Genomic DNA, 27,151 nt, shown 5'->3' on the forward strand with positions numbered 1-27,151 from the left:
GGGAATCACCAATAATAATTACCCTCCTCCTTTTTTTTGAAGGAACAAGTCCTGATGTTGGGGGAAGGCTGTTTTACCTTTGGCTGTTTTGCTTTAGGCAACACCTCAGATGGTGTGTCCTCTGGCATCAGAATCACCTCACCCTCAACTTCTAGTGCCCCATACTTGTTTTCCAAGGGCGGCGGGGAAGGTGAGGGGAGGCAAGGAGGTTTTACTTTGCATCTCTCAAGAGCTACCTGCATCCATTCTCCGCTGCTTTTCGCATAACCTGCCTCTGCTAGGGGAGCCTGCAGATACTGGTTACTCAAGTTCTACTCCCTTTTACATTCCCTTACAGTTCTCAGTCTAGCAAACTCCTCCTTCAGTTCAGCCACTAGGTTAAGCAGATAGTCCATCTGCTCACACCTAATGCAGGTGTTGTCTCCACTGCCTTCCATTTCAAGTGCCAGGCTCCAGCACTCTCTGCAGCCAGATACCTGGACACCTACCTGCTTATGTTTGACCCCAGTCTGAGTCAATACAGATCTTTTGAAGGCAGCTTTGCTGCAAGATGTAACCATCCCTATCCCTGGCCACGTGACCTACTGGGGGGCGGGGGGATGGGTGTAAGGAAAAAAAAAGGAGAAAAAGTGCAGTGGTGCATGCGGCTGGCTGCAGCAGAGTGAGAGCATGGGACTGCTACTCAATTGCAAGCTCATGCGAGCCCCAGCTGCGTTCTAAATTTGCCATGGCTGATGTCATGATCACAAGCAGGCAGGCACATGAGAAGGCAGCTATGCTGGACCTCACTGTCTGCTCGGAGATCACCATGGTCCTGCCGCTCCCGTAGCCTGAAAATGAAAGTAGAGTGAAGTGCCTTCTGAGGTTGTTTGTACTGGTGCCATACCCGAGTGAGCTTGCTACTCAATTGGCTCAAATTGACTGAATTTGGGCCAAGCCGCTCTCCATCATTTTCCTCCAGTCCTGGATCACTGGAGAGGTCCCAGATGACTGGAAACTGGCCAATGTGGTCCCCATCCACAAGAAGGGACGGATGGAGGAACCTGGAAACTACAGACCAGTCAGCCTGACCTCAGTGCCAGGGAAAGTGATGGAACAGATTATCCTGGCGGCAATAACTGCGCACCTGAAGGATGGCCAAGGGCTCAGGTCCAGCCAACATGGATTTAGGAAGGGCAGGTCCTGCCTCTCCAACCTGATCTCCTTCTATGATCAGGTGACCCGTCTGGTGGATGTGGGGAGGCCTGTGGATGTAGTCTATCTGGACTTCAGCAAGGCCTTTGACACCGTCCCCCACAGTAAACTGCTGGCTAAGCTGTCAGCTCGTGGTTTGGACCGCAGCACTCTGTGCTGGGTTAGGAACTGGCTGGAGGGCCGAGCCCAGAGAGTGGTGGTGAATGGTGCCACATCCAGCTGGCAGCCAGTCACCAGTGGCGTCCCCCAGGGATCAGTGCTGGGCCCCATCCTCTTTAATATCTTCATTGATGATCTGGATGAGGGGGTTGAGTCAGTCATCAGCAAGTTTGCAGATGACACCAAGTTGGGAACAGATGTTAGTCAGTTAGAGGGTAGAAAGGCTCTGCACAGGGACCTCGACCGACTGGACAGATGGGCAGAGTCCAATGGGATGGCATTTAATAAGTCTAAGTGCCGGGTGCTGCACTTTGGCCACGGCAACCCCATGCAGAGCTACAGGCTGGGGTCAGAGTGGCTGGAGAGCTGCCAAACGGAGAGGGACCTGGGGGTGCTGATTGACACCCGCCTAAACATGAGCCAGCAGTGTGCCCAGGTGGCCAAGAAGGCCAATGGCATCCTGGCCTGTATTAGGAATAGTGTGGCCAGCAGGAGCAGGGAAGTCATTGTGCCCCTGTGCTCTGCATTGGTTAGGCCACACCTTGAGTACTGTGTCCAGTTCTGGGCCCCTCAGTTTAGGAAGGACATCGAGACACTTGAACGTGTCCAGAGAAGGGCAACAAGGCTGGTGAGAGGCCTTGAGCACAAGCCCTATGAGGAGAGGCTGAGGGAGCTGGGATTGTTTAGCCTGGAGAAGAGAAGGATCAGAGGCGACCTCATTGCCCTCTACAACTACCTGAAGGGTGGTTGTAGACAGGAGGGGGTTGGTCTCTTCTCCCAGGCAACCAGCACCAGAACAAGGGGACACAGTCTCAAGTTGTGTCAGGGGAGGTTTAGACTCGAGGTGAGGAAAAAGTTCTTCACCGAGCGAGTCATTCGTCATTGGAATGGGCTGCCCAGGGAGGTGGTGGAGTCGCCGTCCCTGGAGGTGTTCAAGGGGAGATTGGACGTGGCACTTGGTGCTATGATCTAGTTGTGAGGTCTGTTGGAACAGGTTGGACTTGATGATCCTTGGGGTCTCTTCCAACCTTAGTTACTGTGATACTGTGATACTGTGATACTGTGATACTGTGATTAGTCCATGACCAGTCCAAATGGTGGGACTGTGTTTCCACTCCTGGGGCAGCCCTGGGGCAGTTTATTCCAATGACTTCTTCCACCCCTCCAAATGAAATCAAACTCTGTTTTGCATTGTGGTGCTCAACTTCCAACACATCCAGCTATTTGGAACACCCCATCACACTAGAAACACAGATGGGTTCCATCCTTTATGGTTTGACAGCATCAGAATACACTGGGTGTCTGTATCTGCTAAAACATGTGGGTTTTTCTTGCTAAGCCATCAGTTCCATACAGTCCAATAAACCCATCTGTCCCTCTCATCCATCTGGTTAGAGGCAGGGCCCCTTTCTCTTGCTCCTGAGCACTCTGAACAGTAATGACAAGGGATCAGTAGGCATGGGCCAGGCCCCAGCAGATCACAGTGATTTCTGTCTTTTGGGAACTTGCAGGCTGACAATTGACTTTTTCCAAGTATTTCACCAGCTTGTCAGGATCTTTCACTTGCTCAGGGGTGAAATTCCAAACCACTAGAGGGGAACACTGTCCTAGGCATTTTTCCATACTCTCCTGCTCACCCTGTGCTCATAATTATCCAGCCTTGGGGCAGATCTCCAGGTGGTATTCTTAGGAGAGACCTGTATTGATCTGGGCAAAACCTGGACCATCAGTTGTGTGAGACTACATCTAAATGAGGTGGCTGAAGTGGCTAGTGGAATTACAGTATCATAATATGCCAGTAACCAGTACAGCATCAACAGCATTGCTGTAAGCCATTCCCCTGAGGTGATGCCCATCACCAACAAGACTACATACAGGACCCCAGCACACTGATCCCAAATACCTCAGGAAAGTAAAAGCACTGATGTAGCAAACACACTACAGAATAAAAATAGTGTATAAAACTCTTTTAACAAGCCTCAAGCCTTAATTGAGTCTTCTTGTTATGTTGCTTCTCATTATCCCAATCCTTTATTCTCTTGACAAAAAATCAACAGTTGCTCTTGATCCCCACACCGGGCACAAAATATGAACTGTGATAGGTTGACACAGCACACTCTTACACACTGCCCCCTCTCTCCACAGTGATTTGAGGGAAAGTAACACAAAAAACCCTCTGGGTTAGGATGAAGAGTTGAGAACAAGATAATACAATGTGCAATTACCTTAGCCTGTCTGCAAAAAAGTGCAGCAAAATGCAAAAGCAGCAGCAGAAGCCAGGGATCTGTCCCACCCAACCTGACTTGCATCCAGCCTAGTAGAAAAGCCTACCACCTCAAACCCTGAAAATGGAAAGCAGCAACTGGAACAGGAAGCATCTCATGTTACAATCTGATCTCCAAAGCCCATGATACTTTGCTCCAGCCAGCACTTTCATTTTGAAACTGGCATGATGTCAGCTTGGTATTGAGTATCAGGAGCAGATTCAGCTCAACCGATGACAATCATGAAGATCATGCTGGGCCAAAATAAAGGTCTACTTAGTTCCACATATGAATTTCTGGAATTTCAGAATTGTACACTTTAACAAAGAGTTCAAGATAGGGCAAGAACATATAAATGTTGCTTAATAATTACCACTGTAAAATATTAGTTGCAGTCTTGTGGTGGTTTGAAAGGAAAGGCTCTGCTTTCCCTCCCCCACTGAGAAAGAAACCGCGGCTAAAGCTCAGTCGGAGAAATGAGTATATTTTACAAGGAAACAGATTATATGTAACACAACAAATACAGGCATTTTACAATATATACAGGAATATACAGCAAATAAACACAGTCAGAAACCAGACGCCCAACAGAGGGGGCTTCCCCCTGTGCCCCCTTCACCCCCCTACCTCCCTTCTCCCCCAAAGAGGTAGAAGAAGAGAAAAGAGGGGTTAGCACAGCAGACAGAGGCCTATGCACAGGCAGTTAGTTAGTTCTTATCTCTTGGCAAGAAGCCCAGAAGCAGATCCAGCCGAAAGGAACAGCGAAGAAAGGAAGACTGAGAGAAAGTCCCAGCTCCCCTGGGTTCAATCTCACCTCCCCCCTTAACTTGGCCAATGAAATTCATTTAGAATACCAAAATATTTTATAAACATTTAGCCAGTGTGCCCCTTCCTTAAAGGCATAGCCTCAAACGGTCACAAGTCTAAACAAAATTAATGTCTCTACCACTTTGCAAAATTCAGTTCTTGAAATTCTGTGTGACAGTTTCAAGCTATGCCTTTAGAAGCCATCTGCAGATTTTTGAGCAGAAGAGTGAAGAAGTATAAACAAATCCACAGTTGGGTGTAAAAAGGAAAACAAGAGATTGTTCTAAACGAATTTCATTGGTCAGATGTATGGGATGTATTCTAACAAGCTCACATTCTTCTTCATTCCTTTCCCTTAATTCTGGCTGCTGAGGCTGCTTTCTGTTTGCTCGGCTGAGAGAATCTTATCAGCCTAACCTGGAGAATAGCACACTAATGATGCTTTTCGGAGCTAACAGCACTCCTAACTTCTTTCTCTTTTCTTCTAATTAGACGAAAAAGGATGGAGAGATTCAGGGGGAAGCGGGGCAGTTTCTCCCATTCAGGGGGATTTCCATGCTCTTTTCTGATTGTAAATACCTGTATAATATTGTAAATACTGTGTATTTGTACATATTCATTGCATGCTATTGTAGAGTGTAGTTTTGCTTGTAAATATAGCTTCCATTTGCTTTCCCAACTGAGTGGGCCAAGTTTTTGTTAACGCTGGTCGACTAAACTACCACACATAAGCTATTATCAAAGCTGAGATATACCTAAATTGAAAATTCGTTATTTCTCTTCCATAATCAGCACCATGAAAGGAAAATGCAAAACTGGTATTGTATGCTAAGTTCAACTATTGCCAGAAAGCACCAAGCAGTACTGCCCTTACCAGAATTCCGAGGAACTCTATAGAAGGTGTTGGGAGAGAAATCTGTATTCATTACTCCCTCATTACTTAATATAGCAGCCTGGCAACTTATGCCGCTGGCTTTGTGTTAGACTGTAGGTACATAGGCTTCTACTATGAACATTCAGTACAGTTTAACAAGACACATTTGGTACTTTTTACATACATAAATATCTGTAGTCTGATAAATAGTATTTCCATCTAAATGTTAAAGATTTGTCAAAGCAAAATAAAGAGGAAAAGGTAGTCTTAGAAGCAGTGTGATTACCAACAGTATTACAGTACTTGATTGATGTAACAGATAATCTTCATATATCACCACAATCCAACAGCAAGGCTGGCAATACAAAGAGTCCCTACATTTCTCCAGTGTCTCTGCTATTCTTATCCCTGACACTGCCCTAATTTTATCATTAATGCAACTTTAATTCTGCCTTTCCCTGATTATCTGTTATGGAAGAGTGTTCAGTAGCATGACTGAATATTTTCAGTATGACACAGTCTCAAAAGGTGTGAGATAGCACTGAAGTACTACAGGCTGCTTATGGAGATTTGATAATGCTACTTGGATTTTGAACAAATGCACACTGAAAAGTTTGATTAAATATGGAAGAAAAAGGAAAAACCTCAACATAACAGATTTCCAAACCCACAGCAAGTCCCCAGATTTGTCTGTTAAGTAGGATACAGGAAACTAGAAGTAAGAAAAGTTCTAGACAAGTTTAACAAGATCACTAATCTCATCATCCCGGAGAGATTACTCTCACTGGAAAAATACATTTTTTTTTCGGGTAGCTGTCACAGTACCTTATAAAAATGTAACTGGAAGCTTGCTTGAGAACAGAAAATAATTCTCTTCACAAAAGGGGCCCTGTAAATTAATTATGCAAAAGTCTCGAAGTGACTGCATAAGGCATTTACAGTTCTGACTTTAGTCCTTTTATAAAGCCTTTTAAAAACTTGCTTTTTTCTTAGATGTTTAATTATTTGTAGTTGTTTTAAACAGCAATGACACTGTTTCAGGTTTTCACACTTGAGCTTGACTGTCACTTCTGCTGAGAAATGCTCTGTTCAGTCAGTGAGCATGCACCTTTGTCACAAGCACCTAACACCAACTACAGAATCTAGGCTTTTATTATTTTCAGTAGAACAAAAGGTATTTTGATTAAGTAATCTTTTTATCCATCCAAAGCCTAAAGAAATACATATATGTCATTAATTACATGTGGCTTTGCAGTATAGAATTACTAATTGCAGTAAGAAGCCTGCTATGTGCCCAGTACTCCAAAAAACAACACCAGAAAAAAAACCCTGGAAAGATTACAGAGACAATATATATGTCAGAATGGCTGCATGCTGTAGGTGACAGCACTTCATTCAAAATTCATTTGGTATATGATACAGCTATCAAGTGGAACAAAAACCCCACAAATACTGTGGCATTTGGACTTTACATGTGACAGTGGAGATTTGAAAACTAAAAGCTTCTGATGACCAGAGAGTTCATGTTTAGTCAAAGAAATTGTTAAGATGACTACTTATGTCATAGTGACTTACATGGAATAATGTACTATGTCAACTAAGCACTGCTGGTATCAGTTATAGTATGTCCTACAAAGTAACCCAAAATGAAAGATGCAAAATTGTAAAGCTTCCACATTAGTTTATATACAGTTAACTGTAACTTTCCAAAGCCTGTACATAAAGGCAGGAAGGATGGGGTATCACTATACTGCAGCAAATAAGAATTTAATATGAAGTATGCCACATTAGTTTAAATTACCTAGCTTATAATCAAATGGCTGTTCAATTGGATGTGCTACATACTAATTTATCCTGAATTTCATCAAAATCCAAGTAATATAGATACAAAGATGAATCTGACACAGGAAGAAAATGTTGAAGGAGGTTATGTATCAATACAATTCCATAGAAAGCAGAACAACATTTAGCATGTCATTACAAAGATTAAAAATAATATAAAAACCTTATTATACCAGATTTATATATGTGTATTAATATATAGCTATAAAACGTATATCTGTAAAATCATATGCCTATATAGAAATATGTTAATTGAAGATATTCTAGCTCTATGCAGCTACAAGATGCTGAATCTCAAAGTACAGCTGAATAAAGGAAATAATGCAGAAAAGTTCAATTGTTTTACAGTACTAGATGTTTTTCTTAAGCGTTTTCAGCAGTTTCATGCATCTTTAATGAAAATATTATAGTTATACAAGCATGCATCACTGTCCTTCTCAGCTAAGTGCTAACAATACCTTCACTACTACAGTGTTTTTCTAGTTACTTAAAAGACAGAAAAAGTTAGTAAATTCAGTCTTTTTCTTAACACAAGAATAAGAACATCCCATGGCACATCCTAGCTATGCTCTGGAATTGTTTTCACTTGGCAAACAGCATTAATAACAACTCTAAAGAATACTTAGGGAAATTATTTCAATTACCTCATTCTGTTCCTGTTTATAATTCTTCAATTTTGGCATTAATTTAGTTGGTAGATGCTGTACAATTTCTTAAAACAACGAGCTGTGAGGGATTAAAAGTTAGACTACTTTCTTAGCTATTGGTTCAGACATCAAAATGAACTTACATTTTGGAGCTTTTTGTTTTGTTTTAATAACTCAGAATTTGAAAAATCAGATTTTTTAACTCATGAAGTTAAAAATACAACTTTCAATCCACATCACATAATTGGTAGAATACAATCCGATACTCTCTGTGAAAGAGTAAATAGCGGGGGAGGCTTAATATATAACTCAGGTAAAACTATTAATAAAAATAATTTTTATAAAGTCAGAGAATAATTATTCCACAATACACTTATCATAAAGATAAGGGGGAGGGAAGTCTTCCTTACAGGTGAACCAAACACCATCATTCTGGACTGCTCAAAGACATAAACAGGACTTAAACTAAAATACAGTCCCTAGGCAGACAGTCTTTAAGAAATGCTGCATTGGATTAGTCTGTGGATTATTAGCTTAAGCTAATAATCAGTAATTGTCCTGGAAGAGGCATTAACAAACCAGCTAAACCTGTCTGGCCACTGCCCTTTCTTCTCCCTCCCCGTTGCAGAGTCCAGGTTTGAGGTCAAGGAGCCAACAGGCAGGCACTCTTAAGGCTGCCTGGAGGGGGTGGAAGCTAGACCCCAAGCCTTGCATTTCAGAGAGGCAACTACACATGTCAGAGGCTATGAGAGAAGGTGTGTGCATTTTTGCCCACTATACAACATTTTGAACTGATTGGCAGGACTTGAATAGATAATGTGCCATTGGGCTGTCCAGTTTTCAAAAGGGTATTTATAGGGGAAGATTTCAGAGCCCACAGTTCTTTCTATTCTCTTCACTCTCTTATCTCTCTCATCTTCTCCCCCCCACTGTTCGTTAATGGGATTCGAGGCGGCACCAAGCGTCTACTTCGTGCTCCTGTCTTCAGGGCAATAAGCTTCTTTTGCCCTAGCAGCATAGTGTTTAGATCTCCACCACAGCAGTGTGTGTCTCTTTCTCTCACTTCCTCCAATTTTGGATACTACCTTTTGGATTATTCCTGCCCTTTGGATCACAAATATGAACTCAGGGCATCGCTTTATCCAGCAAAGGTTTTGGTAGTTAACAGCTCAGCAGTTCATGAGTAATTTACCTGGATATTTCTAAGGTTTATAGCTTGTTTACCTATTGGCTGGCTCCATTGTGAACTTGAGGAGGTCCATCTTGCCACCTGGGGCAGCATTGCTATTTGTTTTGCGTTTATAAGAAGTTTCCAATTTGTTCCTGTGTATTCCAAGTTCCGATTTTTCTAGACTGTTACTCCACTGTTTATTAGCGTCCTATTGTGTGTAATTAACCTATCATCAACCAGGCAAATGAACCTGGATCAAATTGGCTCGGAAAGGTAATTTTTGATATCTAATAAATCATATTCATATTTTATCATATTTCCAGATTATCATTTTGATCAAAAACTGTATCAGTAGTATCTATCAAATTAACTGCATCCACAAAAATGATGAGCTAACATGATATACTTACACTGGTTGTAAAATCATATATAGAATAATTGGTAGGGCTCTTTAGATTGTGACCTTTATCCATAAAGTTTAAGAAAGAATATACGCAATATAAAGAAGCCCTATCCCCAGATCTAAAAGGTACATTAAATTTAGTATTGACTTTCTTAAAAAATCTGAGCCCAGATCTTCAAGTGCTGACTTATTTCAACAATTTAAACACAGTCATCAGAACAGTCAAGCATTAAAGACAGATACAAACCCCACAGAAGGTCTTCATTCCTTCTTTATTTCAATTAGCAGTAAGCTATATTGCTCATGAAGAGTAAAAAGCACCTAAATCCAACAAGAAGTTCATCTGAAAGATCACCATGGTGCACTTGCTTCTTACAAAGTACTATGCAGAATTTTAAGAACTCATTTTGACTTAAAACCTTTATACTTCAAAAAGCACAATTGTTTGCTCATGGACTTAATGACAATTTAGTCATGGACAGTGATCTTGTATGTATCAGGCATAAGGGAGTTCCCATAGAAGTGACTGCACACGAGCTCTACAAAACCAGTCCAACAGTCCCACAGTCCAGTCTTCAGGGTGTGCACAATATACATGCAATCTCGCTTTCATGGATTTATGTGAAAAGAAGAGGCTTATGTTACTGCTCCTGAGGTACTGTTGCTTTTGATACATGTGTTGATGAGTGATGGAAGGAGAATTACAACTGCAATTTTGTGTATGGCAAGAAAGTGCTCTTTCCTACATAAATATCAAAATAAACAGAAGTAGTACATGTGAAAAATCAACTTCAAAACAGCAAAGACATAACAATGAAGTGATAAGAACAGAAATACAACTGTAACTGGCAGCTGTAGGAATACTCCATGCAATACAGCTACTGGCAATATTGTACATAATAGGCTAAAGCAGCTTATGGGCAACACAAGGACTTACATACTACAAAACAATTTGCTGCTGCTGAAATTCTGTGATAGCAGCCTTCATGGTATCTGCACAAAATCAGTTTACATTGTGACCCCTTGGGAAAATGCAATGCTGACAAAATAAAAATCTGAATAAAAGTTTCTATGATGTCTTGATTCTTACACACAGAAAAATCAACTTGACTTATAGAAATTGTAAAACAGCAGCACAGGGCTAATTATACCATACTAATTTCCTTTTGTCTTGTACAAAAGGACACTTTCTTACTCTGCCTGGCTGAGTATAATAGTCTATGAATTATGAGATCAAAGCAGCAAACTGTATGTTTTCTAAAGTAAGAGTTTCCTACACCAAGTTTTACACTTACTACAGCTAAAAGAGCTGTGTGAAGGGATCAGCACTAAACCCGAAGGACAGGCTGTGCGCAGCAAGAAAGAGAGCAACTCCCTCGTGCTTTTTGCAGGTCACTACCAAGGACCATGTTAGCAGATCCACACCAGACCCTTAACAGGCAGCTCTGCTGCTACCAGTAATTAGCTTGGACAGCTCTGGCTCCAGGAGTAGCAGCAAGGCTACACCATAATGAGCTCAGCTGGGATTAGCAGGACAGGGCAGGGAACCAAGAGAGCTGAGGCATTCTGCATTGCGTATGTATCACAGAGATCAAACAAGGATGGCTGGCTAGGTTATCCCCTCACCACCTCATTCCAAAAATGAAGCACGGCAGTGTGTAAAATACAGGCTAATGAAGAGCGACACCTCCAACAGATGAGAGCCCCATTAATTAACACAATCCCTAGATCATGGAATACAGTTTCTGTTAGTGCTAGCAAACTTGTAACTTGTCACTGATTTAAGAGAGGGGAAAAAAAAAGAGAACTTATGTTGTTCCTTCCCGCTTTTGGTAGAAAACAGTTTTATCTTGGAATTTTGCATGGAATTCCTCTTACATGGCCTGCTAAAGCACTACCTTTTGAGAAAAACAGCAGAATTATATCTTTGTGTAAACATCATTTAAGAAATGAACTTACTTTTCAATCAACAGTTTTTTGTGTTCCCTTTTGAAAAAAGCCAGTTCATTCCACACAGTATCAGAATCCTCTTGACAAAGCTGACAGGGGCCTTCATGCTGGTATCTGCTTTTACTGCTTTTACTTTCAGTCCTGTTTATGGGTAAAGAGAAATTGTTTGTTTCCAAATATATACATGGCCACAAGAATAAAACCTCCTTACTTGCAGAAAATACATATTTTAAACTCGACTATCTACCGAATATAAATCTTGTATGATGTATATATTCTGCGATGCATGAAACCTTAATTGTGGTATTATAGAAAAGTTCAATTATAGTATTTCAGACAGATACCACACCATGGCTCTCAACTGACATGTGGCTGAGTAGTGTCACCCACATGCATTTGTTCACCTTCTTTAAATACTGACATGAGAAAGCACAGGATGAAACTATCACACAATCTCTTGGAACAAAATGGGAGAGCCACCAGCACCCTAAAGGCCCCTGTAAATGTAACACAGTCTGGAAGTTGCACTAACGCGTACTCTCAATCAAACTACTGATCTACATTCTAATGAATAAGCTATAGATGAATAAGATGATGCATCAGGAAAAAGCATATTGAATTTAGAAGCACAGAAACAGAAAATGCAAATATTTCAGTTTGTAAATAAAATATTTGTATATACTTTAATAACTTAAAAGATAAATATGGTATTAAAATGTCATGTATAAAATTAACAAAACTCTCTGTGATTTAAATTCCTACTGCACACAGAAATAAACTCTCAAAGAACAGGGTGACCTCATAAGGCCCCTATCATCTTTGCAGTCACGTATGTCAGTGGAAGTTGTATGTACAATGACAGGTGGATTAGGTCCCATCAGCTGCCGTCTCAGTAACAGATTCTAATCTGTGAAGAATCAGAAAGAATGAGGTCCTCCATCACTTAGAGAGGATCAGAAGTGCCACATAAGTACCCGATACTGAGTTCTTAATGCTCAATTTGCATTACACCAGTGACATAAAGCTTTTTGAGATACCAAAACAGCAGTGTAAGGTATAATCATTTACAGACCATTTTTATTTGTGTCTTGGCTGCTTTCCTTTAAGTACAATAAAAAGGTCAAATAAACCTCTTATACTATGATGATTTCGTACAATTCTGTTCTGACAAAAAAAAGTCCTGTAATTTTCAGCCCATCTTAATTATAGATAAAAAAAACAACCAGATGAATGAATAAAGATTTAGTATTACACTTTTCCCAGTATCTACTTTTCCCAAATACGTTCCCATCATGACACAAGCTGGTGCAATTTACATTAAATACAAACAGACAGTATCGCTTTTGTATCTTTCTTTTTTCTTTTATTTCCTTTCTATTATTTTAACTATCAGATACAGTACACTCAGTGCTTCACTGTATATCAAGTTTGATTTTACTGTCTTTATCTAAGCTGATCTTTTTATCCTTTCAGCCTCTGTCTCTCAGTGGACTATGAATACCTACTTAGCCTGAGATATAGAATCAAATAATTTCATTGCATAAAGTAACTAGCATCCAGAATCTTTCAGTCATTTCTAGCTTGCAATGAATTTAGAACAGTAACAAAACCTTTTCATTCTGATTTCAACAAACCTATTTACTATTTATGCTTTTGATATTTTGAAAAATCTTACCATGCTATCAAAGGCTGTAGCAGATTTGTACCTTAAGATTATTTTCACCCACACTTTTTTTTCGGGTCTTTTATTTAAAAGACAAGCCATTCTTGAGTAAATGCTGTGATATTACAAAGCAATGCAAATCTACTCAGGCCAAGGTATTACTTATATATGAGGGGGAGTTTATCATTCATAGCAGAATGCTTTATGTCACCCTGGACTTTGGGAAGGTCTACCAGTTCTGCAGTAAATTTGAGATTCTTCTTTCAGTCTGAGTAGGTTACAAAGTTTGCATCAAGATTGCATCAGCATTGCTCTAATTACAAAAAATAATTATTTTTAGTAAAACACTAAATTTTTACTAAATTGTAGGTAAACACTAAAGTCCTATGAAAGCCACAAGGATGTAAGCTCCTGCTTCAACTGTTTCTTGAAAGGGCCAGGAAAACTGCCTCAGGAGTGTCTGACAACTAAGGTGGTAAGAAAAGTTCTAACTCTAATGGCTTCAAAAAACAAACAAACAAACAAAAAAACACTAACAAAAAAACCAAAACCTGCACAAAATATTCACTGTTCTACAGAGAATTTAAGGGAGGATTATACAGAGAGTATTTGCTATGATGTGGCGGTCTTTCTTCTTTCCATTAATAAAGACATTTTCCTGTAATATTTTTCCAGAATGATCAGAAATAATTTGGTTTATAATCATTTAATAGATTACACGACCCTGATTTTCATGCACATACTCTTTTTTCCCTATTAAGAAGAAGATTTTAGGATTAGTTTCAGTTAATGTTTGAATCACTAAATGTTAGAGAGGCTGTTATTTCTACATTTGTAATGAATAAAATTATTTTTTAACACTATTTGAAACATAAGGAACAATTGTTCTACTACAGAAGATTACAAACATACACGGTCAACAACTTAATCTACTGGGGAATTAGACAAGCATATATAAGCAGACCTAGCAGACCTCTGTCCAGTACTCAGGCTCACAACAAGATCCTAAATAAAATAAGTCAAGGTGTCAGCTCAATATATTTTTCTCTTGGTTTTAATTGTAGTTTTTCTCATATAGGGGTATACTAGGTATTCTGCTTTAACAAAGGATAAAGACTTGATCACAACATACCAGTTTCTTCCTTCCAATTAAATTCTCTTTTGAATATCTATATAATACTTCTGCTCAGGATTCTTGTGTAAGGGAAATGTTTTAATTGAGCTATGTAACTTACCTGCTATCACCCTCTTCCCACTGCTTTAATTGCTCTTTTAGTGCTCTGTAGTTGGTCTGTAACATCTGCAGCCTCGTATTTAGTTCTTCATGGGCTGCTCTTAGCTCATCAGTTTCTTGAGTCTGTATAGTACCAGAAAAACAAAATTAAATTGGGCAAAACATAAGAGATTGTCACAGAGATCACATGAAAAGAAAGTTCTGTTTGTGTAACTACTAAGAGCCTCTGAAATCTGTATAGAAAGATGAAGAATCACAGTCCTTGAGGTCATAATTTCTTATCGCTACTTGCAAATTTTGCTCATCTGTCAACATTTCCTTACATTTTTTTTTCATACTGCTGAAAAGTTTTAAAAAATTGACTACATTTTCATTTTTGGCCTACTCCACCTAAAGATACAAGGACTAGAAAAGCGTTGTTAGCACTGTCATTTCATCTAAACTACTTTCTGCCCCTCCCTCTCTCCATGGGAAAATAATTTACATATTTTTGAGGGAAATGCTGGCCATACTGAAGACTACACCAAAAACACGAAATCTAACTAGCTTGAGGATTTCCTCCCTCTCTGGAGACATTCAAGACCCATCCTGATGCATTCCTGTGTGACCTGCACTAGATTATATGGCTATATGTTCCTGCTTTGGCAGGGGGTTGGAATTGATGATCTTCAGAGCTCCCTTCCAACCCCTAACATCCTATATTTGCATTTATTTAATGCTTATATGCAAAGAGTGCTTTTTTACTATTAGTCAATAAAAAAGATAAAGCAATAGTCAGAGATACAAGCAACACAAGTTAAGTCTCAATACAAAAAAGAACAAACAAAACCCACCCAACCAACTAAACACAAGGTAAAAGTTTCTACAGTAGTACAAACTACAAAGTGCCTTGACTAAGCCTGGCTTCTAAAACATAGCCCAGCTTTCAAGATGCATAAACAACACAGGGGGTTAGCAGATAAAATTTCAGATGCTACCATTCATAAAATTACAGATTTCTGGAAGTGACTCAGGCAGCATAAAAACCAGATTTATAAAGAGAAGCAGGTGCCAAAGTAACCTTACCATTAAAAACTTCCTCATACTGGTGCCTATTTTTTTTCTGAAACAATCTGTTTGTTTGTTTGTTTGTTTCTGAAAGAGTATCTAAACCAGATACATTTATAAATTTAGAATTGCTTAAGAAGTACTTTTGACTAGTCCAAAATAGCTTATACAACTAATACAATGATATTAAAAACAATCACATGCATAGTAAGATAACTTTATTGTAAAGGATATAATGACCAAGCTTTGCTTGACACTGCAACAGGAAATTTTTACAAGAATCCAATTATAGGTACTGTGTTTTCAATGGAATATCATGAAATCATCATTCTGAGATTGATTGATACTGCTAGTGAAAACTGATCAAGTCTGGCAAGGTACTGGAAAATAACATCTTCAGCATAAATCTTCAAAAGTTTATTAGCGTCAATGCCCTTTCAGAAATGCAACCAAGTGTTGAATTTGGCCTTTCCTATTTATGAATCTACATTTTTCATTATTGCTTACCTGTTCCATTATCCATTTCATTATAGCTAGTCCCTTCCCTTTTCAGTTGCTCTGTTCTTGCAGAAATAGAAATTAGACAGTCAACTGTCCTAGCCACTCTCTTTAACTGAATTATTAACCACTTTAGAACTTTAAATATTTACTTTACTTTTCATTAACTCATTTCTTTCTCTCTGTGATTATATTTTTTAATACTTAAACTGTATTGTATACAGTTTTCTGTATCTTGCCAGAAATGGGACAGAACAACCATCTCCAGCAGTGCTGGATCTCTAGATTATTCTCCATCTCTCTAGGGTCATTCTATAGTATTTCCACACAGTAATGAAAAATAGAAGACAATGTCCAATCAGCAGGAGGAAGAGTCCAACTGCCAGTGGAAAAAAAAAATCAATTTTGCTACTTGCAAACAACAAAAATTCTAATCACAATCTCAATTTTTTCTTGAAATTAACCTGAAATACTCTGGTCATAGTAAAAACTGAACAATGTACTTTAAAAATACACTGATTCCATTCATTGATTACTCCTCTTATGTTGATAGGAAGTGAGGAACTTGACCAGAAGTGAGGAACTTGACTATTTCAGGTTTGGTTTGTTTGTACATTTTTGGTATTGTTTTGTTTTGTTTTCTCAAGCAGTTACAAGGAAATAGCCAAAAATATTGTTGTATTTTTTCCATCTGAACATCATACATACAACAGGGCTATACTGAAAACTTTCCGGCTAAAGCAAATAATGTCCAGGCTATGCAAGGAATCATAGTTCTAAAGACATAATATGGGAGAAGAGAATGTATTTAGATTATATGGAATATCTAACTCTGGGCAACTAAAATCCTACCCACTTGTTTAAGACCAACAGTAGACTTGATGCACTTATGCTTTGGACTATTCTAACCTTGATAATTCATTGGTCAAAATCCTTTTAAAAACTCCATTTTGACTTTTTCTTCCCTAAACAAGGGTGCAACCAGGCATGCTCTGTTATTTTTCAGTATGTCCTGGGATGCAGAAATAAAATCAATTTTATAACAAAGATATGTACACCCTGAATTTGCATGATGACCCTATTCATTTTAGCAAAGAAGACAGCATGAGGCAACTTTCCTTAGCCTCCAATTAGTCAGCTTAAAAGAAACGGAAAATTCTATGAATGGGACCTTGCCCGTTTCTGGACTCATGCGGACATCAAATATTACTATTCCTGAAAACCCCCAAAATAAAGCTTTTAATCTTTTTTTGACTGTTGTCTATTTTTAAAATTGTTACAAATTTTTCAGAAGGACCGATGGATAACGTAACTATTTCATCTTCAGGATATTCAGCAGCAGCATGTTCATTAATAGAGTAAGTGTATTTCAAATAATCGTATGTCAACACTTTGCTTGAGGAGGCAATAATGCAAGTTGCGGTTTCAAGAATGTTGATCATATGCACTACTGTTTGTTGTAAGCAGTGTCTGAGAGGACAACCATACAATACCAACAGAATTATTCTGATGTCAATGTTATGACAGCTGAGTTCACTGTCATGCTGGCAATAGCTTCACTGAATTCTTAAAGTTGTGCTACAACAGTGTTGAATATATTGACCAGGGCTTCTACAGCTTATTTTCAATCAGCTAAAGCATTCTCCAAAAGAAGACAAATGGCTTTCCTAAAGAAAATGCAAGATATAAGACTTAGCCCTTAAAGACTTTATGGATTACAGCTGTTATAAACAGAGATCTCAGTCTTGCAACACAATAAAGAAAAACCAAGAGAAAAAGAACAAAAAAAGGAGTAAGAAAAGACAAAGGATAGAAAAAAGAAAGGAAAAAAGAAAAAAAGGGGGGAGAGAAAAAAGAGAGAGAAAAGAAAAAAAGAGTGAAAAGGTAAAAAGGAAAAAGAGGAGAGTACAAATTTTGTATGTTTTAAAAAATACATCTTGGTGTTTGGGTTGTTCATTCTGAGTTGTAATTTGAAACCAACAGGTCACTCAAAAGGTACTGTTTTTAAAGTATAAAAAAACCTTAATGAAAAATCTATAAAACACGGGGAAATTGGGAAATTGTAATACATGGTCAGTTGAGGTTTGTTATCAAGGCTGGGGCAGGAAATTAATTGTTGGGTTTTCTTTTACAGCATTTTTAGAACAACTCCTGAGTCGTAGCTCCTAAAAGTACAAGGGGTAAATCCCTTCCAAGTAACTGGCCAGCATTTTAAAATACTGGTTTCTCTGCAGCAGAAAACAAACAAACAAACAAATAAAACAAAAGCAACCCAAATAAATTTCTTCATACATTCTGCTTCACTTTATTCCTACCAAAAAAACATAAACAAGCACGTATTAATGATGACAGCTTGAATTAGGCTTACATAGGACTGTAGGAGTTCCAACACAAGATTCCTAGAAGGAGAAAGGCAAACTAATGGAGAGTGCTTTCTTATGCTAACACACTTGCAGTCCATGACAATATGTACATTTTACATTTTGTAAAATGTATGTTTATTTTGGTATATCTTTACCTAGGCAAGCTTTATAGCTAGAAGTTTCTTTATTTTTATTTCTTTAATGTTCACCTTTAGATGTAGCTTCTTCTCTAAGTTTTCAATCTTCCTCTCAGCTATTTTAAGCTTCCTTAGCTCCTCCAACTCGCTAAAAGAGCTCTTTGGGGACAGAGACCTTGAACGTTTCACAGGTGGTTCCTGGAGAATAAAACAAGGACATGGTTGAACTAGTTGGAACACTGGATTATGAAAGACATGCAGAATTAAAGAAGAAGTAATTTTGAATACTAATAATGAATTAAAAAAAAAAAAAATCTGCATGGAATACCAGAGAAATAACAAGCAGAATTACCACAGCGCTACCACTAAAGGTTTCTCTGTGACTCGTTAATGAGAATATTCATTTACATTTACATTGTTTCTTTCAGAATAATGATGTCCCATTAGGGAAGACTAAAGGGTTATAGACTCAGAAATGCAAGAAACCTCATTACAAAGGAGGGGATAGAGGCTGGTCTAATTGCTCTATAAGGGTCCAAGGTTACACTTGATAGGACAACCAGAAACAAGAGGGAAAGGATTTTTTTCCCTTTGAAATAGTTTAACACACTGTGAAGTTGAAGGAACAATATGCTTGAGGAATATAAATACAACAGACAGTAGATCTTATACCATAATGACCATATGGTCATTAACTATAATGTGACTAACTAGAGACAAGACTATGTGTTTATATTATGTGCAGCTTCATATAGCAATCTGGAGAAAGAATATGCAAAAGTAACACTTAAACTGGGCAGCTTTCTTGTTCATTCTATGTCATATGTCCTTATGGCAAAGAAAGACAGACCTCATCAAAACAGACTTTCTGATTTTCTGAATAACTTTGGTTAAGGACAGAGAAATACTAACACACACAATAAGGTAAATATTATTATATAAAGCAAAAACCTTATGAGTAACTGTGACTACTGTTGTGGTATGCTGCTATATTCACCACCAAATAACTGATTTACAACAAATTCAGAATAAAGTCTTCTTGAATACTACATATTTAAACACTTTCACTATTACATGAAATTTATGTATAGAGAATCTTAATTATCAACTGGCATCTTTGTCTTTGACAATTACCTTCAGTATTAAATGTTTGCAAGACATTATATGCCACACTTTCACTTAAAATCATATGAGTTCCCAAAACTTAGAAAAAACCCCATTGCAAAATAATAGCACATATTTAAGAACTTAAATACTACCAACTTGGTTTTGTCATTTCATTTCAGGTTTCTTTTGCTTCTGAAATGTGCCTGAATGGCATTAAAGTTAAACAAACAAACACCAAAAAAACCAACCAACTAACCAACAACAATAACCCCCATTCAAACTAACATATGGGAAGAATTTTACCGTATTTAAAATCTGGATGTCAAATGGAGACATTTTACATATTCCTGTCACTTCCTTTATATAACAGAAGAAACTAGAAGAAATTTTTAATGAACATTCAAAACAGTATTGCCAAGTTTATTATTTTATATTTTCAGTACAACATTGTACTTACTAAGAGTAGATCTCTTTGACATATTAAGATTACTGACTTACTTTTGTTCTAATAATTCTTCCCAAAAGTTTACTTCAGTTAAGACACGTAGATCTTAATCGCTAGAAATTTTATCACTGCATAAAACCAAGTTGTTCCTATCCACGTGTGTGTAGCAGACCATCTCAAGAACAACCTATCAAAATTTTAAAAGTCCCAGATTCCTTCAGATTAAGGCCCTTAAACAAACCTATCTTCCACACTTCCTAAGCATACGATTTTTTCCTGTGAGTCCAGAATACACTGTTTTTCAAGAAATGTTTCCTCATTGAATTTAATGTTTGTATACAGAAGACTCGGGAAATACTTATTTTTTTCTAAATCAGGAATAAAAAGTCAGAGCACTTGTTGCCAAAGAGAAGGATAACAAAGGAAAATGAGTGAATCAACCAATACTATACTGCTCAGAATAACCGGATGGAGAGATGTTACAGAACTATGGAGAAAAGAGGTAAAAATAAAGGACACTGTAACACTCATAGTCTTGCTGCTTTAATCGAAGATGATCAGACACAATGAGTAAGAATCAGGGTTCTTTTATATATACACACAGACTTTATAAATAGCTAGGTGGGATCAAGAAGTAAATATTTTTCAACAGGGCCAACATACGGAAAAAAAATTTTAAAGTTTTAATTTTTGGTATTAATTAATGGAAATAATTGCCTGTGAGAACATGTGGGTCTGGTAATGTGCATTAAGTAATATTCTATTTTTTGAATATGTTTTTTACCTGTTTAATCATCATACTAGAGGTGTGGAGAGATAAGGAGCTGGGTCTCAGCTGTAGAGCTGTAGAGAGGCAGTTTAATTTTCCTATCAAGACTTAAGACATTGCGTAGTAAAATATCCTGTAATGTGATTGCCTAGGGCTGCTGCCACTTGGAAACTGACATCTGCAATACCCTTCCCATAACTGCAAACGTTGCTGCGGATGCTGCTAGGTTTTAGATTTTAATTTTTAATTCAGTTCTCAAATTTTACATCAAATGTAGATATACCTATATGAAATATATACTCAAATTCGAATGTTCTAGACATTTCCTAAATGTTTAGGAATAAGGAAGAGTTGAGTATTATGAGCAAAATCCAATTCAGTAAAGCGTAACGACGGGAGATTTTTCATCACATGATCACAAAATACGTTTACAAGAGTAAGCCATATAGTAGAAAACCCCAAATAGACACACTTTGTAATATTAATAGATATGAAACTTTATGACAGAAGAATGAATGTAAAGTCATAGTTGGTAAGTGGATAAGATACAACTTAACTATTAACAGAGGCACAGGAAGCAGAAAAAGAAGAGATGTCTCTTTCTAAACAACTTCCTGTTACTGGTATGCTCAATGGAGAACTAAGGAGAATCTTCACCCTTTATTAGATGCAGTGGGAAACATAGTGGCAAAGGATGAGGAAAAGTCTGAAGTACATAATGCCTTCTTTACCTCAGTTTTCAATAGCATGACTACTTGTTTGCTGAGTAGCCTGCCCATCAAGCTGGTGCTGACCAGTGCCAGGGAAGGTCATGGAACAAATAATCCTGAGTGCCATATGTCACACCATATACAGGACAATCAGGCAACGAGGCCCAGCCAGCATGGGTTCATGAAAGCCAGGTCCTGCTTAAAGAACCGCATCTCCTTCTATAACAAGGTGACCTGCATGGTAGATGAGGGAAAGGCTGTAGATGTTTTTTATCTGGACTTCAGTAAAGCCATAGGTACTGTGTCCCACAGCATTTTCATGACATCCTCACAAAAAAAAAACTTGTCTGTGCTAAGCCTGGACAGGGATACACTCTACTGGATCAAACACTGGCTTGATGGCTAGGCCAAGAGAGTACTGGTGAATGGAGGTAAATCCAGTTGTCGGCCAGTCACAGTTGGTTTTCCTCAGAGCTCAGTGCTGGGACCACTCATGTTTAGTATCTTTACAAATGATCTTGACAAGAAGATTGAGAGTACCCTCAGTAAGTTTGCAGACAACATCAAGTTAGGTGGGTATGTTAATCTGTTGGAGGGTAGGATGGCTCTGCAAAGGGACCTGGTCAGGCTGGATGGATGGGCTAAGGCCAATTATGATGGGCTTCAACAAGGCCAAGTACGAGGACCTGAGCTTTGGCCACAATAACCCCATGCAATGCACAGGCTTGGGGCTGTGGCTGGAAAGCTGCTCAGCAGCAAGAAACTTGGGGATGTTGATTGACAGTCAGTTAAACATGAACCAGCAGTGTTCTCAAGTGGCATCCTGGCCTGTATCAGGAAGAGTGCAACCAGCAGGACTAGGCAGGTGATTGTCCCCCTGCACTCAATACTTTTGAGGTGTACCTGGTGTACTGTGTTCAGCTTTGGGTGCTGTGGTGTAAGAGTTTTGTGTTAAACAGAGTCCCAAATCAAATCAAGAATAAAAAGCAGACATGGAAAGCCTGAACTCTTACTAGAATGACATGGAGAATTTTTCTGCACATACAGATCAGATTAGTGTCTGCCAGCATACAGTATTGAAGACAGTGGGCCAAAATCTTTATGTTTTTTTAATCTGTTGAAGAAATGGAAAGACTGTTAACCAGAACCACTGGCTGGCAAGTTACTGCTGAGGTTTTCTGGAGAGGAAAAATGGCAAATTATTGATTCACTATGTTTCAACAAGAAATTCATCAGTTCTAAAAGTTAACTCATGTCTTTTAGTATCTTCATATTATAGATTATAGAAGAATGCTATAAAATCTATATGAATAAAAGGCAAATATAACTCCTATGCATCACACAATCAAGAAACTTAGTTACAAGTTTGGCTTTCTGGAGGAGAATGTAATCAAAGCTGTGCCATTCTGATCAAAAGTTATTCCCTGCTTACTTATTCTTTGTGTCCTCGGAATGCACATAAGCAGGGGTGAAGGGTTAACACAACAGTCTTTGTATAACCAAAAGGATTGCCACAGCAAACCAAGAATTGTATATCCAACATATTCTTCCTGTAAAATCATGTGCTAGTAACTTCTGTCATGAATACTTTTGTCATAAAAGACTGAACAACAAGGTGTTTTTCATTGCAGGGGAAAGTCAGTAAAGACAGCAGTATTACCTTTTCTATTTTATTTGTATATTTTGTGATCCTAAAGCTGGAATGTTTCTACAATTTTCCTTACTCTCTTGTCTTAATACAATAGATTTGTAGCATTATCAATTTAGGTCTCAAAAGTTTTAATAGAAACTGTCTGCACATTTGAAAAAGTGGACATATCAAACAACCCTTGAGTACTGAAAGAGCATGACTAGACTCTACATATCAGAACAGGAAAATATTCTCTACAACAGGATTTAAAAGTCTGTATTTGGCTGTACACAAGAGATTGTAATTGCTCTACTCCTGCAATAGTTCATGATGAACACAGTAGTCTCATTTACATAATCCTGAGGAAACAACAAATTACATTGTGGGGTTAACCTTAGCAAAGGGTCAGACATCTACCAAACGGCTCACTCACTCTCAGAATCACAGATTCTCAGAATGGCAGGGATTGGAAGGGACCTCTGGAGTTCATGTATCCCAGCCTGCCTGCTAAAGCAGGTTTGCCTATGGAAGGCTGCATAGAAACATGTCCAGGTAGGTTTTTAAATTCTCCAGAGGAGACTCCACAACCTCTCTGGGGAGCCTGTGTCTATTTGGGGTTTTCTACTATATGGCTTACTCTTTTGTAAACGTATTTTGTGATCATGTGATGAAAAATCTCCCGTTGTTACGCTTTACTGAATTGGATTAATGTTCTTTGCTCATAATACTCAACTCTTCCTTATTCCTAAACATTTAGGAAATGTCTAGAACATTCGAATTTGAGTATATATTTCATATAGGTATATCTACATTTGATGTAAAATTTGAGAGCTGAATTAAAAATTAAAATCTAAAACCTAGCAGCATCCGCAGCAACGTTTGCAGTTGTGGGAAGGGTATTGCAGATGTCAGTTTCCAAGTGGCAGCAGCCCTAGGCAATCACATTACAGGATATTTTACTACGCAATGTCTTAAGTCTTGATAGGAAAATTAAACTGCCTTCTTTCAAAGATTGCATTCGAACTACCTGTGTGCAACTCTACAGCTGAGACCCAGCTCCTTATCTCTCCACACCTCTAGTATGATGATTAAACAGGTAAAAAACATATTCAAAAAATAGAATATTACTTAATGCACATTACCAGACCCACATGTTCTCACAGGCAATTATTTCCATTACACTCCATCACACTCCAAGTAAGGAAGTTTTCCTTTAAGTTCAAGTGAAACCTCCCATGTTTGAGTTTATACTCATAGAACCACAGAATGATCTGGGTTGGATGGGACATCCAAAGGTCTTCTAGTCCAATACCCTCTGCAGTAAGCAGGTGCATCCTCAACTAGATCAGGCTATCCAGAGCCCTGTTGAGCCTCACTTTGAATATCTCCAGAGACAGTGCCCCAACCACCTCGCTGGGCAACCTGTTCCAGTATTCCACCACTCTCAAAGTAAAGAACTTGTTCCTAATATCCAATCTAAATCTACTCTTCTCTAGTTTGAAGCCATTGCCCCTCTAGGACTTTGCAAACAGTCTCTCTCCATTCTTGTCGCAGGCCCCCTCCAGGTACTGGAAGATTGCTATTAGGTCTCCCTGGAGCCTCCTCTTCTCCAGGCTAAACAACCCCAGCTCCCTCAGCCTGTCCTCGTAGAAGAGGTGCTCCAACCCCTTGATCATTTTTGTGGCCCTGATCTGGACTTGCTCTATCAGGTCCATGTCCTTCCTGTATTGAGGGCTCCAGACCTGGACACAGTACTCGAGGTGAGGTCTCACCAGAGCAAAGTGGCAGGATCACCTTACTCAATCTGCTGGTCACGTTGCTTTTGATGTTGCTTTTGTCATCCATCAGCACCCCCAAGGCCTTTTCCGCAGGGCTGCTTTCTACCACCTCATCTCTCAGTCTGTATTGATAGTGAAGATTCTTCCCACCCAGATGCAGAACCCTGCACTTGGTCATGTTGAACCTCCTGAGGTTGCTCTGGGCCCACCCCTCCAGTTTGTCCAGGTCTCTCTGGATGACATCCCATGCCTCTGGTGTATCAACACCACTCAGCTGGGTGTCATCTGCAAACCTGCTGATGGTGTACTCGATCCCATTGTCTTTGTCATTGATAAAAATATGAAACAGTACAGATCCCAGTACAAACCCCTGAGGGAGACAGAATCATCCAATCATAGAATCTATGATTGGATGATTCTATGACATCACTTGTCACTGCTCTCCATCTGGACTCACTGCCCCTTTTCCTATCACTGGGCACCAGTGAAAAGAGCCCATCCTCATGACTTCCACCCTGTAGAAAAATTTCTTACTGAAAGAGTGGTCAGGCATTGGAACAGGCTGCCCTGGGAGGTGGTGGAGTCAAGCAACAAGTGGACATGGCACTTCAGACATGGTTTAATGGCCATTGTAGTCTTAGGTTGAAGGTTGGACTCAATCTTAAATGTCTCTTCCAATCAAAATAATTCTATGATTTATATACATTAAAAACATCCCTCTCAGTCCTCTCTTTTCCAAGCTAGAGAGTCCCACTTGTCTGAGCCTCTCCTTGTAAGAGAGATCTTCCAGTCCTCTAATAATCTTAGTGGCCATCCGTTGGACTGTCTCCAGTAGTTCCCAGTCTCTCTTGAACTGGGGAGCCCAGAACTGGACACAGTACTCCAGATGTGACCTCACCAGGGCAGAGCAGAGGGACAGGATAACTTCCCTTGACCTGCTGGCCACAGAATACTGTTGGCCTTCTTGGCCATGAGGTCACATTGCTGGTTCATGGTGAACTTGCTGTCCACCAGCAATTTCAGGTACTTCTCCACAGAGTTGCTTTCCAGCAGGTCAACCCCTAAACTGTACTAATGCAGGGTGTTATTTCTCCCCAGGCCCAGGACTCTACACTTGCCTTTTTTGAACTTCATGAGGTTCACCTCCGACCAACTCTGAATTCAGCCAATCCTGGTCTGGCTGAATTGCAGCACAGCCTGACAGTGTGCCAGCCTCTCCTCCCAGTTCTGTATCGTGAGCAAACTTGCTGAATATAGATCATTGATGAATATGTTGAACAAGACTGGTCCCAGTAGTGACCCCTGAGGAATATCACTGGCCACACACTTCTAACCAGACTCTGCACTGTTGATCACAGACCTCTGTGCTCTGTCATTCAGCTAGTTCTCAAGCCACCACACTGTCCACTCACCTAACTCACACATCCTAAGCTTACCTATGAGGATGTTATGAAAGACACTGTCAAAAGCCCTGTTGAGGCTGACAATATCCAATGCTATGCCCTCATCTACCCAGCTGGCCACACCATCACAGAAAATTACCAGATTGGTCAAGCAAGATTTCCAGTTTGTGAATCCAAGCTGACATTCTTTTCTTCCACGTGCTTAGAGATGACCTCCAGAAAGAGCTTTCCCATCACTTTTCCAGGGATGGAGGTGAGGCTGACCAGCCTGTAATTACTTGGGACCCCTCTCTTGCTGAAGTTGGGAGTGATATTTTCTTTCCTCTGATCCTCAGGCACCTCGCCTGCTTTCCATAACCTTTCAAAAATGATGGAGTGGCTCTCTCACCAGGACAAGGACGGAAAAGCTCAAGAGTTGAGACAAAGAAGTGGAGATTGCTTACTATTCCCATCATGGGCAGACTTAACTTTGGGAAGATTGCCACTTAAAACAGATTTCAGAAGTAAAAAATAAAGAAAATATTAAATCAACACCTTCTCCCCCACTTTACTTCCAAGGCTCAATTTCACTCCTTATTCCTCTTCCTCCACCTGAGCAGTGCAAATGGGTGGGGAATGGGAGGTTTACAGTCAGTTCATAACAGCTCTTGATCACTCTTTCTTCCTTACAGTGTTCCCCATGCTCCAGCATTGGGTAAACCTGCTTTAGAGCAGGTACTCCATGGGCCACAGGCCCTACTAGAAGAACCTCTTCCCTCATTGCAGTTTTTGTAAGGGATTATCTATCTGCTCTGGTGTGGGCTCCTCCACAAGATATAGCATTGACTTCTGCTCCATGGTGGTCTTCGCCATGGGCTGCAGGGAAACACCAGCTCCAGGACTTTGTCTCTCAACACGGTTTCTTATGCTGGCATTTGCAGGGCCATTTCTCACCTTCGTCTCTTCATTCTACACTGCCTGTGCAGCTTTTTGTTACCACCACATGCTTCTAAATAATGTTCTAAAATAGAAGGGAGGATATTGAGCAGAGCAGGATATTGAGAAAGAAAAAGACAC

The 27,151-nt window shown here is 39.3% G+C and overlaps 1 protein-coding gene across 1 annotated transcript in view; it reads right to left on the minus strand.

Annotated features, from left to right (window-relative positions):
* Positions 1–27,151, minus strand: part of CNTLN (centlein) — a 230,655-nt gene that overhangs the window by 94,593 nt on the left and 108,911 nt on the right. The window contains exons 9-11 of the mRNA XM_054177772.1: positions 18,326–18,451; positions 14,210–14,331; positions 11,321–11,452 (exon numbers count right to left, since the gene is read on the minus strand). Of these exons, the coding sequence (XP_054033747.1) occupies positions 11,321–11,452; positions 14,210–14,331; positions 18,326–18,451 (380 nt within the window). The remainder of the gene's footprint in view (positions 1–11,320; positions 11,453–14,209; positions 14,332–18,325; positions 18,452–27,151) is intronic.

Source organism: Dryobates pubescens, chromosome Z (genome assembly GCF_014839835.1).
Source record: "Dryobates pubescens isolate bDryPub1 chromosome Z, bDryPub1.pri, whole genome shotgun sequence".
NCBI classification, from domain to species: Eukaryota; Metazoa; Chordata; class Aves; order Piciformes; family Picidae; genus Dryobates; species Dryobates pubescens.